At 54.0% G+C, this 17,612-nt stretch overlaps 1 protein-coding gene across 1 annotated transcript in view; it reads right to left on the bottom strand.

Annotated features, from left to right (window-relative positions):
* Positions 1–2,879: 2,879 nt before the first annotated feature.
* Positions 2,880–17,612, bottom strand: part of SLIT1 (slit guidance ligand 1) — a 156,392-nt gene continuing 141,659 nt past the window's right edge. Inside the window, exons 27-37 of the mRNA XM_019724789.3 lie at positions 16,732–16,856; positions 16,321–16,418; positions 12,963–13,102; positions 12,683–12,776; positions 10,112–10,249; positions 8,490–8,727; positions 6,771–6,901; positions 6,172–6,326; positions 4,793–5,081; positions 4,236–4,447; positions 2,880–3,384 (exon numbers count right to left, since the gene is read on the bottom strand). Of these exons, the coding sequence (XP_019580348.3) occupies positions 3,146–3,384; positions 4,236–4,447; positions 4,793–5,081; positions 6,172–6,326; positions 6,771–6,901; positions 8,490–8,727; positions 10,112–10,249; positions 12,683–12,776; positions 12,963–13,102; positions 16,321–16,418; positions 16,732–16,856 (1,859 nt within the window). The 3' untranslated portion in view covers positions 2,880–3,145. The remainder of the gene's footprint in view (positions 3,385–4,235; positions 4,448–4,792; positions 5,082–6,171; positions 6,327–6,770; positions 6,902–8,489; positions 8,728–10,111; positions 10,250–12,682; positions 12,777–12,962; positions 13,103–16,320; positions 16,419–16,731; positions 16,857–17,612) is intronic.

The raw sequence follows: 17,612 nt of genomic DNA, 5'->3' as shown, positions 1-17,612 counted from the left end.
GACGTCCTACATGTGCTGCATCTGGGAGCCATCAGTTGTGGCTGGTGTGTGGGCAGCCCCGAAACCCTCGAACCAGAAAGGGTGCATGTCAGCAGCCCTGGCTCACCATCAGTGCAGAAAAAGAGACCAACAAGGCACAACCTGAGTGAATCAATGTCATGTTCACATGGAAGACAACAGACAATATCCAACATGTTCTAAAACAACACTTCTAGGCAAAGGGCAAGTGTGGCTCCCTCACAGGCCTGTTCTAAACCAGTCTCTCTAAAGAGTGACCCAAACAAGGCTACAGAAACCCCCAAACAATATCACAACCACAGAGCATCTGAAAATCAAACAAGACACTGGATGTTGACTTTAACATATAAAAATACTATAACAAAATGAAATACAAATATATATTAGAATCTGTTAAGTATTCTGTATAAAGAGATACTTTCATGGTTAGGCTAACAGCAGGCAAAGAGGAGACAAAGTCCGGCCTTTTCCATCTCCTGACATCTTCACAGGGAGCCCAGGCCACTGTCGCCTGCAGTGCTGCCGGAGCAGCAGCAACCTCAGGACTCTCCTGCTTGTGTCTCTTTCAGTGCATGTTTAATGGAAACAGCCAATGGCAACATCAAAGTGAACTAAAGGTCTTCACCAAAGGGGTGGCAAGGTATGGCGATGACTTGACAGATGATTTCATGGTAGCCTTTTGGGACTCCACGGGCCCCACTGTGAGGTGTGATCCAGGTCCTTAGCCACTTGCAGGGTGGTGGCTAAGTTGAGGGAAAGTTGGTCCTGGGGCACATGGTTCTCTTGGCCCCTTGATGCCCTCACACCCTTGTGGCTCTCAATTTTCCGGCTCCACCGAGGGTGGGTATGGAGCTGGGTTGAGACATGGGGCGTTGTGGAGGGGCAGGGGGGCCAGTGGCAAACTCTCAGGGTGCCCCCTGTAGACAGGCCATCCTCTGCCTACCCTCCCCACCCCATGGCTGGGGGGCTGCAGGACTCCTGGCTGTCATCACCTGTCTGCAGGTGCCCTTCCCACTTCCTGTGAAGAGGCCCCTGCCAGTCAGGGCCCCTCATGCCCAGGGAGCTGCTGCTTCAGGGCAGTGGGAATGGGAGTGGCTAGGGGGAAGGTACATTTCTCAGGGTTGGTGGGTCCCAGAACACCTCTCTCCCATGGAATGGACAAACTGGCTGCACTTGAGCGTTCCTGTGTGTCCAGCCTGGTGCTAGCTGTTCTCCAGGGTCCCTCAGTGGCCCAGAAACTACAGGTAAGAGCCCAGGCTGCTGTCCACGAGGGAGGGGCACTGTGGCCTTGCTCAGAGTCACAAGAAAATAGAGCCCAGTCCCTGGTGAGGGGCGATCCAGCCATGAGAGCACCTCCCCAATCGGGCAGGGCAGGGTCCTCATCCCATTACAGGGGCCCAGGACTCTAACTCACTGGCCTGAGTCCCGGTGTAGTGGAACATGCCAGGGTCCGAGTCACAGGAGGCTCAAGCCCTCGACTGTCAAAGGGTCCCCTCGCTGCCACAGTGGCTGAGAACACAAGCACAATGCCACCCAACCCCATCCCCCACGCGCCCCCAACGCTGCCTTCTGTCTGCAGATGGAAGGAGCCAAGAAAAGGGTGTGCTCACCCCCCTACCTACCAGGATCCCCGGGGCACCCTCGGGAAGACATCTGGGGCAAGAGAATGTGACCTGTTTTACAACCAGCTCGCTATTTAGGCTCAAAGGTAATCTTTCTGCTTTTTGATGCTGCATGGAAGAGAAGCATGTATAGCCCCATGGTCATGTGTTCAGTGACTTCTCAAACACTGAGTCCTTCCTTGCAAACACCTCGGGTCAGCAGCTCCAGCCCGGGCCGTGTCTGTGGTTGGAGCCCCCATTTGACTCCACTCTCTTCCCAGGCATCCCGGTGGCTCCTGTGATGTGCTGTGATTAGTTGGCATCTGTCCAGGAAAGCAGAACAGCCACAGTACCCAGCCCTAGTCAGGCACATAAACACTTGTTGATGTGATGAATGAAAACGGATCTTGTTACTCCTGCAGCCTCCCTCCTGGAGCCACAGTGGGAGGGTCTCCATTGCTTCAGCCATCCCACCTCCCTACCCCGGGGAGGCGAAGGCCCACGAGGAAGAAGTTTGCCCAGAGTGACAGAGCCGGCAGGTTTCCTGATGCCTGGACCACTGCTCCCTACCGGTCTGTAGTGTGAGGGGATCTGAACCCCATCTCCTCCAGAAGGGATCCCTCCCTGAAGCCTAGCCCAAGCTCCCTACACCCTGTCCCTCTGCCAATGGCTTTCCAGCCACTGGTGGCTGGGGAAACCCAGGACCAATGCCCATTCATTGGCTAGTGTCCGGAAGTGATGTTGTTGTTCACCTAGAACCAAGAACGCCCCTGTCATCTTTGGTGGGATCCCCCCACCCCAAGCAGTCCCAGTGACCATTTCCTCCACATGATCCCTTTCCTTGAAGTTACAATGGTCGTCATCCTATAACTTTAGGACTCAGAGGTCTGTCTGATCCTAAGACCCACCTCCATCCCCTGCATTGTTCCTGAGGGAGCAGTGGCTGCACAGCCAATTGGCCCCGGGGCAAGGGTCAGTCCCTTCCTGGCCAGCAGGAGGGAGTCCTTCCCCTCTGCAGCCTGGCCTACTGCCTGAAGACGCTGTGCAGCTGGAGCTAAGAGCCAGGCTGGCTGCCCCTGGGCAGGCTGAGAGTCCTTCAAGGTTATCTGCAGGGGGAAGGGGCTCTGGCGCCAGCAAGGGCCTCAGACAAGAGGGAAAGGCTGGTTTGGGAAGGGGCCAGTCCCTTCTTCAGACCCAGGTAGCAGGCAAGGAGGGAGTGTGTCACCATGCTGCACTTCGTGGCCTGACCTCACGCACACATTCATTCAACAAATATTTATTAAGCGCCTATTTGTGCAAGGCACTTCCGGAGAGGGCGGTCTGCAGCCAGGCCTCGCCCACCTGCTCAGCCCCCAGCTGCCAGCGGTTGGCTCAAGAAAGGCTGCCCAGCTCCTGGGAGGTCGGCCCGGCCCACCAGAGAGGGTCCAGCCACCCAGTAGCCACCCTGGTGATGGCTCGACCCCAGCCCAGGTCTCCCCGTGGCCGTGCCCCCCACTGGCCCTCCCCCCTCCCGCCGGCGCTGGGCGCTACGCGCAGAGGGCACAGCCGCACTTGGTGGGCTTCTCCACCTCCTCCGCAAAGGAGGTCCCGTCGCTGCACTCAAAGGCGAGCTTCCTCCGCTTCAGCCGCAGGCCCTGGCAGCAGCCCTGGCCCGGGCACGAGCCCCGGCACTCCACCCACGACAGTGGTCGCGTGGTCTGGCAGATGGCATAGCCCCTCTGGACCTGGTGAAAGTCCCGGACAGGGTCCCCCCGGCACTCGGACTCTGGATGGGACAGACACCAAGAGAAAGCCTCAGGGCACACCCATGGGCCGGCTGCCCCGGGGAGGCAGAAGGAGGTGGAGCAGGGAGAGGGCAGGGGGCGGAGAGGGGAGAGGGGAGAGGAGGAGGGCAGCATACTTGGACGGGGTCCTCTAGCTCCCAGACCCCACTTTGTCCCATGCCCCCTGCCCAGCATGCACATGCACACGCTTCCTCCTGGGCCCACAGTGCAGTCAGTGGGAAGGTAGAACTTTCTAGCTGCCAGCGCCCTCCAGGGCAAGGTGTGCTCCCCATTGCTAGAGGGGTACAGGAAGAGGCTGGAGGCTGGGAGGCAGTAATGTTAGAGGGAGGAATTGGTGCTGGAGGGTGTGGCCTCGGACCCTAAAGTGCCTGAGATCTGGATTTCTCAAGGCGTCCCCTGCCCCCCTCAGCAGTCTCCATTCCAGCAGAAGAATCTTGGTTATTGGACCAGGGAGGGCCTGGGAAGGAGTCCCCACCCTTTAGACTTCCTGCTGCTCCCTGGTCCGGAGGTGATGGGCCAACATGCAGAGGTTTGAACAGGAGCTGTTACCCAGATGATCTCTTTTATAAGGAGACCCCAGCCAACAGGGGCACTTACCACCATAGGGGGCTGCAGGAAAAGGTAGGCCAGGGATAAAGGGGGGCCCTATCTGGGGGTGGGACTCAGAGCCCAGAGAGTGGGGGGCACTAAAGCCAGATAGCAGCCTAAGGTGCAGGAGCAGGGCAGGGGCACAGAGGGGTTGCTGAGGTTGGGAGGAAGAAATAAACAAGTTGCTAGAACCAACTGTGGGGAGGGGCCCTGGAGAGGGCATGTCAGGAGGGCGTTCCCTGACCTTGCTCACATAGCTCGCCCGAAAAGCCAGGATCACACACACAGTGTGCCCCCTTGGTGGCCAAGGCCTGGCAGTGGCCATGCAGGCACTGCAGGCCCACACACGGGTCTGCAGGTACCCCGGCCTGGTTGCACAGGGCCCCCGAGTACCCATCCTGGCACTGGCAGCTGTAGGAAAGAGCATCAAGGGGCACACATTTCCCGTGGACACACCTGTAGGAGACAGAGAAAAAGCACTATGAGGATAGGCCAGAGCCAATCCAAGGCCCACCCAAGGGTACCCCACACCCCTAGCCATGGTATCATGGGATAGCCTATTCCCACGATTGAAACACTGGGAGCAAAATGTGAGTCTGTTTTTCCCTAAGGACCTTTCCTCTTAATAAAAACTGAAAGCCAGGGAAAAAAACAACAACCCTGTGTTAGGCCGCATATTCCGATTTGGGGTTTTAAAAGTACAGTGTGTCTTTACCACAGGGAAGGGGAACTTGCAAGGAAAGGAAGGGAACCTGCAGGTGGGTAGAGGGTGAGGGCTCCTTGAGCCCAGCCCAGGCTCACTTGTGGCCATGGCAGGGGCCATCCGCTGGCTGGTCGCAGTGCAGGCCCCCCCAGCCGGCCTCACAATGGCACACGGGCCCCGGGGTGGCGTTGGGCTGGCAGATGCCATGCAGGCAGTAGAGCTTCCGGCAGGGCTCGCAGCCTGGCACCACGCCTGGCTTCATCCTCGTCTTAGTGAAGTCCTGCAGTTCATTATTGATGTACAGGTTTCGGATGCAACCGTGAAAGCTGGTGCCATTGAGGATCTGCCATAGGCGGAAGGCAGCCGAGTTCACATCCACTGGCATCCCTGGGGCAGCAGGGAGGGGAGCAGAGCTGGGCTGAGTCAGGCACCCACCTCTGAGGTCCACTGGGCATCTCCATAGACTTCCCTCTTGCCCTCAGCCTCTGTCCTTCTGTCTCTGCAACCTGAGCCAAGGTCCTCCACCACCTTAGAGAGCCCAGACTTCTTTCCCAGAAGAAATGGAAAAGCTCTTTCCTCTGTGATCAGAGCCCAGGGTGCCAGGCCTGGCAGCAGCCAGCCGATAAGTGAGGCTCTGGGTGCCTGCGTCTAGATGCCCTCGCCCAGGTCTCCTTCTTTCCCTCTGAGACACCAGCTTTTACCTCCTGGAGACTCCAGAAGCAGCAAAGGACTGGGGCCTAGAACTCAAGTGTATGTTACTTTGCCACCCACGTTTGTGGTTACCGCTTCACAGCAACTCTCTGAGGTAGGAGTTGCTAAACTCCATTGGATGCTCAGTGACTTGCCCCAAACTGCATAACTAGTAAATAGCAGAGCTGGGATTAGAACCCAAGTTCTCCATCCCTCACACCTGCCCTACGTCTAGGCATCACCCTCCACAGCGCTGAGAAATGTGCACAGGTGGTGGACAGGGCTATTTAGCCGCAAAGCCTATAAGGCCAGCTGTGCAGTCCCCAGCTAATGCAGGGACTCCGTGACTGGGCCTCACGCAGCGGGCCTACGAGGATTCCAAGAGTGGGAACAGACGCTGAACAAATGAGAATCCCCTTCTGGCCTAAAGACAAAAGGAAAGATGCCCACAGGGCAGAAGACAGCTGGGAAACTCCCAGCCCCACCCCACATCCACCCCTTCAGGCCAGGCCTCAAGCCCACCTCAGGACTCATCCTCCTTGATTAGTCTGGGCTGGGCGGACAACAGCCTGGCTCCAGGGAGGGGAGAACAATCCACCAGCATCTTGGCCATTCACTAGGAATCTCCCCCACCACCTGGACTACCCCCACACACACACACACACACACTCGTGCCCTGAGCACCAGCTCTCCTGGCAAGCCTCAGGCCAGAGAGCAACAGATGCCCCACCTGGAATGGCTATCACCATCACCTGATGGAGAGGCCGGGGGCAGGGCAGATCCTCACCTCCCACATAGAGGGGGGCCTCGCTGTTTAGTGTGTAGTGTTTGCCGAAGTTGTCCATGGTCATGGGACTGCCGCCATCGATGGAAAGATTCACCATCTGGTCAAAGGTGACCAGCTCAACAGTGTGGAACTGCCCGTCATTGATCGTCTCAGCACTGGAAGAAGATGGGGTCCCCACACAAGGAATGGGCTTCAGTTTGGCCCATCCCTACCATCCCCTGAAAGGTCACTGGTCCAGCAGCTGATTCCCAAGGGACCACATCTCTTAGGGAGGAGTCTATGGGGACTTGGTGGTCTATAGCCTAGTCCCTCCTGCTCTCCTTCTCGGGATGCCCTGGAGAAAGCTAAGTTTGGGGCAGGGGTTTCCAACTTAATCAGTCTCCCCCTCCCCCTCAGGAGCCCCCTGTGAGATAGTGGTGGGATGGGAAGGATGGGACCACTGTCCAGGCCTCAGAGAGCCTCAGACCCAAGCTGGGCTGCACTCACTGGTTCAAACGCCCTTTCCACTTGGGCAGCCCAGGTTCTGGCGGTCCCAGGAATGACCTGCTCTTGGCCCAGGAGACCCCTGAGAGTGGCTGGTGGGCATGAGGAAGCCCTACCTGTAGATGGCAGAGCTGGGGTAACTGCCCGGATCGTAGCTGACACGCACGTGGCCCTGGTACAGCTCCACTGCGATGTGGTCATTGTCCCCGTTGTACAGCAGGATCCCATTGTCCTCTGCCGTGGAGACCTAATGGGCAATGGGTTTTCTCTCCCACCCCGTCCAATGTGGCAGCACAGGCTCGTAGGTGGGGCAGACGGGGAACTCACAAGGAAGAGATGCTGTGTGCAGAACTGTCCTCTACTGCCTGCCCAGGTGACATGCCCTGGCAAAAAGGGGCATGGCCTGACAAAAGCTGTTTCTCCTCATGCCCTACCAGCCCCCATTCAAATTCTCTCCATTGATAGTGTGGCCAGGGCTGGGCAGCAGAGGCCTGGAAACTACGTGCCAGTAGGAGCAGGTAAGAGCCCTTTGGACCACCTGCCCTAAGAGGAACGTTATCCTCAGCGAGCTGCCTTGGAGCCAGAGTAGGACCTACAGAGAGGACAAGATCAGGAAGGCTCTCTAATAACCAGTGCCACCAAAACCTACAAGGAGCCACTCAGGAGGTAGGGCCCCTTGCTGGGACCGCACAGGTAGCTGGAGTTGTGCTTTGGGCGGGAGATCTCTCTATGATGCTGTTGGAGCTATGATCTTTTTTTTCCTGCCAATTCCTCTTCCTCTCCTGATAAAGACCTTGCCCCTCTTGTCTGTAGAGCTGGCATATGGCCCAGGCTGGGCCAATCACAGCAGCCCATCTCCTTGGACTCGGTGGTTGGTCCAGGGATGGGCATGTGACTGAAGGCAGGCCAATCAGAGGTCTTCCCTGAGATTGTTAATTGTTGTCCAACTAGGGCTGGCAAGAGAGAGCCAATCACAGGGATAGTGGGAAAAACTGAGCCTCTCTAAGGATATCCCTGAGGCACTGGCTGGGTAAGGCTTGGGTGAATTTTTTTAGGCGGAGCAGTTAGGCTAGCTGTTGTCTTGCTATGTGGACCATGTAAATGGACAGGATTTGGGAGAGGTGATGATGGGGAGAAGAGCAGAGTGAGCATGTTTGAGAGGCTGAAGGGTTCTGAGAAAAAGGAGAAGAGGGCAAAAGAAAGAGAGAACGATGTGGCATTTGGGGTAGGGGATGGAATTTGGGGAAAAGAGAGAGATGACTAAAGAGGTGTTTTACATATTTTATCACGTGCCCTGCAACATAATCTACTCTCTTCTTCCTCCCCAAGAAATATTTAGCAAATCCTCTGTACTATCCATCAATGCTATTGAAGTGGGGCTTGCTTTTTTTCCCTCAACATGATGTTCTGAGATGGAATTCTAGACATGAAATAGCAAAATAAGGGACCACAGGGACTTTTAGTTAAAGATATAAGCCCAGGCCTAACCCTGGCCCTGCTCTAGCCACACGGAGAAAGCCTGTCTCCAGCATTGGAGGAGGAAGCTGAGGAGTGGATGAGACAGAGATGGTGGGAGAGGACCCTGGTAAGTTGGTTTTCTGGATCCAGTCACCCACGAGACCACCCTTCTCTGCGATTTGTTTTGTGACCCAATAACCTTTCCAATTGTGTTTAAACTAGTTCAAGCTGAGATGCTGACATGTACATCCAGAGAGTTTTGACCAACACAGGGGCCTCCCCATTGTCCTGGGCAAGGATGAGTCTTGGTGTTCTGACCTGAGACCAAGGTCCCCCTGGTCTGACTCTACTCTGTGCCCAGTGCCCTAGGCACGCACCTGCAGTGTGATGTTGGCCCTTGGCCAGTTCTGCAGGTCAGTGAACTGCAGGTAAGTGTCCCGGTCCACAAAGTTGACACTGAGCAACTTCTCACACTCGGGGCCACCGAAGCCCGGGAGGCACTGGCACACAGGCCGGCTGCCCTGGTCCACACAGTTGGCCCCGTTCTGGCACTCGGTCCCCTCACAAGGGCTCCTGGGGGTAGGCGGGTGGACGGGGGTCTCACAGAGCTGCCCACTGGGAGGGAAAGGACACAGGTCAGACAGGGCAGGTGAAGGGGCATCATCTTCCTCCCCCCAGGTCCTGTAGAAAAAAATATCACTAAACATCTTGGGAAACTGGATCCTTAAGGGGACAGAAGATGCTCCTAACGAATACTTTTCCCCAGAGAACTAAGAACCAGAAGGATACTGAGGAACAAGGTTAGAAACAAGTGTGGTCCCTGGACCAGCACCAGCGATGTCACTTGGGCACTTGTCAGAAGTGGGAGACCTACTGAATCTGTTTTTTAACAAGGTACCAGGTGACTCGTGTGCACATTAAAATTGAAGAATCAGTCACTGCTCATGTCCCATTTTATCGGGAAAAAAACAACAACACACACACACACAAAAAACAACTGAGATTTAAGACACAAGCAAAAGAGAAAGGACTCACATTACTAAAGTAAAGAAATTCAAGCGGGGACAGTACAACCAACAGGTAGTTCTGATACATGCTGTGACAGCCTGCGGCATCAGCATGCACATGAGCCAAAAAGTGGCAACAACCCATCGACTGATGAATGGATAAACAAATGTGGCACATCCATACGCGGACTAATGTTCAGCCAGAAAAAGAAATGAATGATGTTCTGATACATGAACCACATGGATGAGCCTTGAAAACATGAGGCTAAGTGAAAGCCAGTCACAAAGGACCACAGAGTATATGCTTCCATTTGTATGATGTATCCAGAATAAGCAAATCTATAGATACAGATATTAGTAGATGAGCGGTTGCCTGGGGCTGGGATGGAGGGGGGTTGGGATGACAGATAAGAAGTGTGGACTTTCTTTCTGGAGTAATGAAAATGTTCTAAAATTGCAGTAATCGATGTACAAGTCTGGAAATATAATAAAAGCCATTAAATCGTACCCTTTAACTGGGGGACTTGTATGGTCTATAAATTATATATCAATAAAACTGTAAAAAATGGAAGAAAAAAAAAGACCCAAGCACAGCATGGGAGGTGGGTGGCCAGAAGGAGGGCAGGTGCCTTCCCCTTCCAACCTCCCAAAAGAGGCCGGATACAAAGGCAAAGAAATGACCTTTATGGCAGGATGTGTCTTCAGAAGTTCCAGGGCAGGTAAGAAATGGGGCACTACTTACAAATCTGTACCCACCTTCTACTCCCTCCACCAAACAGGTAATGGACCCTCTGCCTATGCTCTGAGTGGTTAAGAAACTTTCCCAAAGCCACACAGCTGGGACTGGCATAGCCATAGTTCAAACCCCAAGACAAAACTCCCAGGCTATAACCCTTACTTCTTCCCACTAGTTATGCCTGGGGGCTCCTGCCAGCCCAGGGGCTGACAGCTAGGAGGAGTCAGTCCCTCGAGGTGCATCCAGGGCGGCTCACCTGTAGCCCTCCGCACAGAGGCAGGAGTAGCTGTTGACTTCATCCACGCACTGGGCCCCATTCTGGCAGTGGTGATCTCTGCAGTCATCCTGCTCCTCACTGCAGTTGTCTCCTGTATAACCTGGTGCACACTCACACCTGGGGATGGGCAGGGGTTGGGGGGTGATCAGCCAGGGGCCGGTGGGGCCCAGGGGCTGTGTGTGTGACAGACACTCGCAAGGTCCTGTGGGTCGATGGGGACCCCAGGAGGTCAAAGAGAGCCCTGAATATAAAGATGCCCCTAGCCCATCCTGGGACCCTTTTCTAGGACAAAAAGAGCTTGTGTGGGCTCAAGTGGGCTCTGGGCTGGGAGGGTGGACACGCAGGGGCAGGACGATATGGGAATTTGCCAGGGAGGACCCAGTCTCACCACCACCAGCACGTCGAGGGCCAAACATCAGCCCCTTCTTGACCCGCCCAGCTGCTCTCCAGCACACAGCCCTGCGTCATGGGGCTCATTCATCCCTCTTCCCCAGCCTTCTCAGCTCCACCAGCCCAGCCTCCAGGCCCCAGCAGGGCTCGTGCCTGCCTCTCTGTGAGCCCCCATCTTCTCAGCTCATACTGTGCTTCACTGCTTCCGTGAAAATCCATTTCAACCAACCATTTGCCTATCAAATAAAGGGCACAGTCCTCCACCCCCTTTTCAGTCACAGCCTTGCAAGATGCTCGTGGTCCCGCTCCTCCCACATCAGGCCCACGCTGTGCTCCGACCTATCTCACTGGCGCAACCCCTATCCCACTGGCACTTCACAGCTTTCACACCTGTTGATTCTGGATTCCCCTCTCCTCTCTCCCTGCCTTGGTCCAGCCAGGCCAAGACCTCACTGCCTCCGGGAAGCCTCCAGCAAACACCCCAGCCATCACTCAGAAACCCTTGCAGGAAACCCTTCCATACTGCAAACTGCAAATTGCAAACTCCACAACCTGGCAGGCGGGTGCTCCTGCCTGGATTTTTTACTCATTACCAGTGTTTTTCAAACTGTAAGAAATCCCTTTTTATCCAGTGTGTGCGCGCGCGCGCACACACACACACACACACACACACCTAAATCCAGTTTCATGCCATCACACTATATAGAATGGCAATGATGTCCTCTGATATTTTATGTAATCTTGACCCACCCAACTGATCACAAAGACAGTATTGGAGCTTGAGCAGCAGTCTGAAAAATGTTTTAGTAGCTAAGCCACCACCTACCCCTTCATTTCATTCATTCATTCGTTGAATGTGCTGAATACTTGCTGGGTTCCAGGTACAGTACCAGGCACAGCTGAGTGTCTGTTAATTCCATCTTTCCAAGACAGGAAGTGGAGAGAACATGCACCCTACGCCCCCTGTGTGCAGGATGACCCCAGCACAGTGTGCGGGACGATGTGCAGCCCTGCTTTATTCCCCTTTCTGAGGTCCAGCCTCGCTGAGGGGTAGGCATGCCATTTGATCTGCCAGCCCCACCCAGCAGCTCACCCAGGAGGGCCCCTTCTGTCCACCACTTGGGTGGAGGCTCCCATGTGGTACCTCGATCTCGAATCTGGGCCTCCATAATCCTTGACTCTCCTGGGGCCCATGGGCCTCAAGTGGCTCCTGCTGGACCAAGGGTTCCCTGGTGACCCCACCTCCCACCTGGCCTGAGTGGCTGGGGTCCCTCAGCCACAGACCTCAAGGAGCCCTGCCCCGATCACCCGTGGAACAGGAATCCCAGAAATGACACTATGTTTGCAAAACGGCAGATGAGAGTAAACTCTTAAAAGCCCATGACCTTCATATCACAGTCTTCAGGTGACAAAGTGCCTCCATATGTGCCAGTAGCAACAATGGTGACAATAGTCAAGAACATCTTATCCAAACTTCCTAGGACCAGACAGTTTTCCGAACTCAGAGTGTTTTGGATTTTGGAAAGGTAATATAGTGCCTATAACTGTATGTTCTATAACAGGCCAGGGATATCTGGGGCAGCCCCTAAATCAAACATGTTCCCATTTCCACAGCAAAATTCCATTTATTCATACACATGGATGAATAGTGACTGTAAATAATCCCGTATCTCTGCAGATCAGCTTTTATTACCAAACACGTTGAGGACAGATCCAATCATGCTATCAAACTGGCTTTTGGTTTTCAGAATTTGGGGGATTTTGTAACTGGGGATGAGAAATTGTAAATCTGAAATGATAATAGCTATTTATGCAACGTTTATCAGATGTCAGACACGGAACTAAGTGCTTTCTATGCGTTGGCTCATCCGATCCTTACAACCACCCCAGGAGGAAGCTTTCGGCGTGTCCAGTTTGCAGATGAGAAAACTGAGGCTCAGAGTGGTCAAGCCATCCATTCAGGGTCCTACTGTGACCCCAGGTCTGTCTGACCGCAAAACTGTCCTCATATCCACCCCCCACACTGACTCACAGGAACCCTGTACAGCTGAGACCAAACCCACTTGACAGGTGAAATAAGCTATGGAAGGGGAGGGGGTGGAGGGGAGGTGACTTGGCAGCCTATGCCCTTCCCTGGCCCTGGAAATGGGCAACACTGACCTGGGCCCATCCGGGGTACCCACACACTGGGCCTTGTGCTGACACGGGTTCAAATCTGGAGAACAGAAGTCCACCAGCTGCTCACAGGCCCTTCCTGGGTAAAAAAAATGAGGGAGAGACAGGAGAGAAGCTGCCCCCATCGTGCCCTGACAGCCAGCCGGCCCAGGAGAAAGCTCCTGTAGACACTGAGGTAGGGCCCCAGCCCTTCTGCCCACGGGAATTGGGCTCAGGGCATGTGCGCCAGTGCTCACCACCCCACAGACACTCAAATCCCACGTACCTGCATACTGCAGGGGGCACTGACAGCTGTAGTTGCCCACACCATCCACACAGGTGCCCCCATTGGCACATGCATGCTCCACACAGTCGTCTGTGTTCACCCAACAGGTAGGTCCTTCAAAGCCGGTGGGACAGGAGCACCTATGGAAGCAGGGGAAGAGGGACAAGGGGTGGGCCCACGGCCAGGGTGACAGGCTTCCTGAGACACTGGTGGCCTGTGGCTACCAGTCAGCATCATCGTCCCAGAGTTTTGGTCGCTGTTCTGGACCAGGCCCTTGCTAGGTGCTGGAGTTAGAGGTGAACAAGACCTGCCCTGTACTCAAGGGACTCAAGTCAAGTGGGGGAGACGATGTGGAGACAGGTGGCCAGGAGAGAGGCGGTTAGTATCAGGATGGCGCAGCCCTGAGGCTGGAAAGGGCAGACAAGCAGGCAGAGAACACCTCGGTCCTCCTTGGGGAGGAATGCTGAGGGCAGGCTTGAGTTAGCCAAGGACCCTCACAGGGGAGAGCAGGAAGGAAAGGGAAGACTGCAGGGGGCGGGGGGACAGAGGCGTGTGCAAAAGCCTGGAGGACACCCTACAGTCAGTTCTCTGGGAGGGGTCCTGCTCATCCCAATAGTTCAGGCCTTCGGGAGCACAGACGTTGGGGATCGGGTAAGAACGGGGCCAGGAGCTACTCAAGAGCATCTTCAAACCAGGTATTCCTTCCCCTGGGACACCGGGGTTTTCCAAGGGACATGTGGGTCAAAGAGGTCTGAGAAATTAATTTCCAGGTCTTCAAGTTCTACATGAACTCTTCTCTAGACTGACCTGCCCCAGAGCTCCAAAAAGGTGTACACACCTGTCCCAGCCCAAGTCCAAGGTGGGACATATCCGGGCCCTAAAATCCTCACACCCAAATAAAGGGACAATTAGGAATATTGATGTTTTGAAGGTGAATGAACAAATGGTTTTTGCAAGTCCAGAGGTTTCCAGTTCCCTGTGTTAAAAATAATTGAAGGAAGACCTCACAGAATTGTCAGCTGATAGAGCATTAAAAATAATTTTTGATGACAGATCACTCTGGGGTTTTGGCATTTAAACTCAGAAGCGTTTCAAAGACTTGAGTGGCATGGCTATAATAAAACTCCTAATCCTGTGGGTTTATTTATGTGAACCAACTTTCTCAGCATTTATAGGTATATACTCATATAAATATGGAATAGATTAGCTGCTGAGCCCTCTCTCCTTCTGTAAGATTCACCCACGGACACATAAACCAACTAAGATAAGAAAAGAACACACACAAAAAAAAACAAAAACAAAAAACTCCATCTATCTCATTAAGAGATACATCTAATAAAATTTTACTTTTATGTGTACTAATTATCAATCAAATTTTGTACACAGTAATGTTGTTTTGATCAACTGTATATTATTGATCATTGTAATGGTAACCCAATGTAAAAGAGACTTTTAATCAGAGGCTTATGGTCACAAAAATAAGAAAAAACTTTAAATTTAAACATACATACCCACGTTGGTGCCAGAGAAGTATGGCAGTGTGCTCAAGAAAAGACTCTAGCAAAAAAACAGATTGCACTAGATGGAAAGATGGGGGAGTGGCATGGGGAGGAAAATGGAAATACTCATTCAAGAAGAAAAAAAAGAATGAGGTAGACGTTTAAACTGTAAAAGGAGATTCTGTAATTTTTAAATGGTATCAAACTGCTGTGCAATTCAGAGTACATTGGAGAATGATAAAAGAGTGATTTACAGAGTGATAATTTTATTTTAAAATGTTAATATTTATAATACCCTGAAAATTACGTCCTTTGCAACAAAAAATTAAACTTACGATGAAAAATTTCAGCTGTCACTCTAAGAATGTGTAAGTGGGTGTGTAGTTTTAAATTTCTGTTTTGGGGGGCTATGTGAGCAAAAACGTTTGAAGCCCACTGTTGTGTGGCATGTCCTGGAATTTAATTTTTCCCCAGTAAGACTGGGAGGGGGGTGCAGCAACAGAGAGGTTTTAAGCTGAGGGATTAGCTTGCATTTCAGAAAGTCCCCGTGGATTGGGGAAAATAGAGGAAGCCCTTGTAAGCCTCAGGGTTGAGGGGTAACTCAGGGAGGGACCTCCCTTCTACCTGGAGAGCCCACCTGACAGCCCCTAATCTGTAGGGCTGCTAGGTGAGAAGGGGGCTACCCAGAGCTGCACCCCCTCTCTGCCCAGCAGGGGGAGTTTTGGGAGGTGTCCTCTCAGCCTGTCACTCTCCAGACACCATCCCCGGCCACCCCACCACCCCAATCCAGGGACTGAGGAGGGGTCTTTGATGGAACTGCTGCCCAAGCCCACAGGAAGACAAAGCCTATTGTAAAGACACCATTTCCAAGGTGACAAATGGGGGCGGGAGGGATGGGGGGGTAGCCATTTAGTGTTTTCTTTTTTTGTATCTGGTAGTTTGGCTTTGCAAAGATAGGTTTGGCCTTTCTGCCAGCAGATACAACATCATTTTCTGAAGAGCCAGTTTGTTCGACTGGCAGTTTATTTTCAACTAAATATCCAGTATTCCTCAGAAAAGCTCTGGGTCCAGGAGAGCACTAGGAACTGGGGGGCTCCCCGAGGTGTCCTGGGGGAGCAGGGTCAGTGAGGGGATGTGCATGATGATGTCAGCACTGGGAGGACCTGAGAGGGGAGTCCTGAGGGCCGGGCCTTCACTGCGCGGTGGGAAACTGGCTGCTCTTGAGGGAGCAGGGGGACCATGAGATGACAGGGGTGGGGAGTGAGGCCCCGGAGGATGTGACCAGGACTTGCTGCCACCTCTGGGCAGGCCTCCCCACCCCTGTCTAGGGGCTTCAGGGGGTGACTTGATAGGACGGAGCTGGCAAAGGGCCCTGCCTTCAGGCAACATTGGCACAACAAGCAGATGTTTGACTTCGATTAGAGGCTCAGGTTAGTGGAGATTATAGGGGTTTAAAATGGCCCCCAAGCTGCCCCTTGGCACTGCCACTGCGTATGCCCTTGGCCATGGATTCTCAGTGCCATCAAAAGACCTCCCTGGCACATGGGAAGCTCAGAAAGAGGCCTGGAGCAGCAGTGGGCAGCTCAGCTCCAAGCCCAGCCCCACGCTGCCTATTGTGTGACTCCAGCAGCCCCTCATCGCTGGGCGCTTTCATTGTCTCTGGGCAACAGGGGCTTTGGCTGGGTGGGTGTGGAGAGGCTTCTAGTGAGTGTCTGTTCCCTCTGAGCCCATCTCCATCTCCTCCCAAAGCAAAGGGGTGGGGGCCTGGCCATCCATTTGGAGGAGCAGGGCACCGAGGCTTGGGTGCCGGCCCCCATCAGCACCCTGCCCACCCGGTCTGGCCCCTCCAAGCAACTCACGTGAAGTCGGCCTCCTTGCCTTCCTGTGCCTGGCAGCTTCCGCCATTTCCACAGGGGCTACTGGAACAGCTGTCCAGGGATACCTCACAGTCTCGGCCCTAGGGAAGAAGTCAGTGAGGGGGATCCCAGGGAGAATCGGGGTAGTGTGAGCCAACAGAGACAGCCAGCCCCTCAGCCCCTTGGCCGGCCTGCCCCGGGTGTTACTTGTTGATTCATTCATTCATTCATTCATTCATTCATTCATTCATTCATTCATATGTTGAGTCACTGATTAAATGTTCACTCAAGCACCTGCTCTGGACCAGGTACTGCTCTCAGGGCACTGGGGGCAGAGTGGGGAACAAGACAGACCCAGCTCTGCCCTCCGCACACTTGAGCAGCCCCCCTCCTCCCCCTTCAGTCTCCACTCACCTTATAGCCACTGGGGCAGGCACACTTGTATACCTCAAGGGGGTCGTTATGGCAGGTGCCCTGGTTCTGGCACGGGCTGGACAAGCAGGGATCACACTTGGCCTGGACAGCCAGGGTGGGAGGACCTGAGGCAAGGGGGAGGGGGTTAGTACAGGGAGGAGGGGACTGCGCACAGAGCCCTTACCTCCCCAACTCCAGCATCCAGCTCTTTAGAAATGGGTGGTCAGAAGCTTTTTCCCCAAGGGGATGTTTGCCACTCCCTGTATTTCCTCCTGGTTGTGTTCACCTTCCTTTCCTGGTCCTTCTCTCCAGCCTCCGGACCCTCCTCTATCAAAGGAGGTGGGAACAGCCTCCGCCTCACAGGGCCATAGGATTAAATTTGCTAATCCACAAAAAGTGCTTAACGGGCTGGCACCGGGCACCTCAGCAACCCCTGCATGGTGGCCAGGGCAGCGCCTTCAGTGTGAGGGCACCATAGTCGCTATTACTAAAGGCAGCTCACCTTTTCTCAATCCCCTCACACCCTTCTGAGGCCACTACCCCCAGTCCTGTCACCCACTGACCAGGATAACAAGGGTATCCACCTTGGCAGAGAGGAGACACAGCTCTGCGAGGAGGCCACACGTAGGAGGAAGAGGTCCACTTGCCTTAAAGTTGTTTCTCTCCAAAGCTGAACAGGGACGGACCCTTTCCTGTCACCTCTCTGGCTACAGGCAGGACCTTCTCCAGGACTCACCTGTCATCTTTCCCTGAACTTGGAGGTGGACAAGGAGCTAGCAGCCGGGCTCCCTGGGCACCTCCTACGAGGGGCATTAGGACCTCACAAGGATACACAATAAGAGCGGCCAGCTCACTTCGTTTTCCACTTAAGGCTCCTTCTA

Source organism: Rhinolophus sinicus, chromosome 15 (assembly GCF_057876585.1).
Source record: "Rhinolophus sinicus isolate RSI-liver-muscle chromosome 15, RSI-T2T, whole genome shotgun sequence".
NCBI lineage: Eukaryota > Metazoa > Chordata > Mammalia > Chiroptera > Rhinolophidae > Rhinolophus > Rhinolophus sinicus.
The sequence above is the reverse complement of the archived record's forward strand: the minus strand, read 5'-3'. Positions and strand labels throughout refer to the sequence as shown.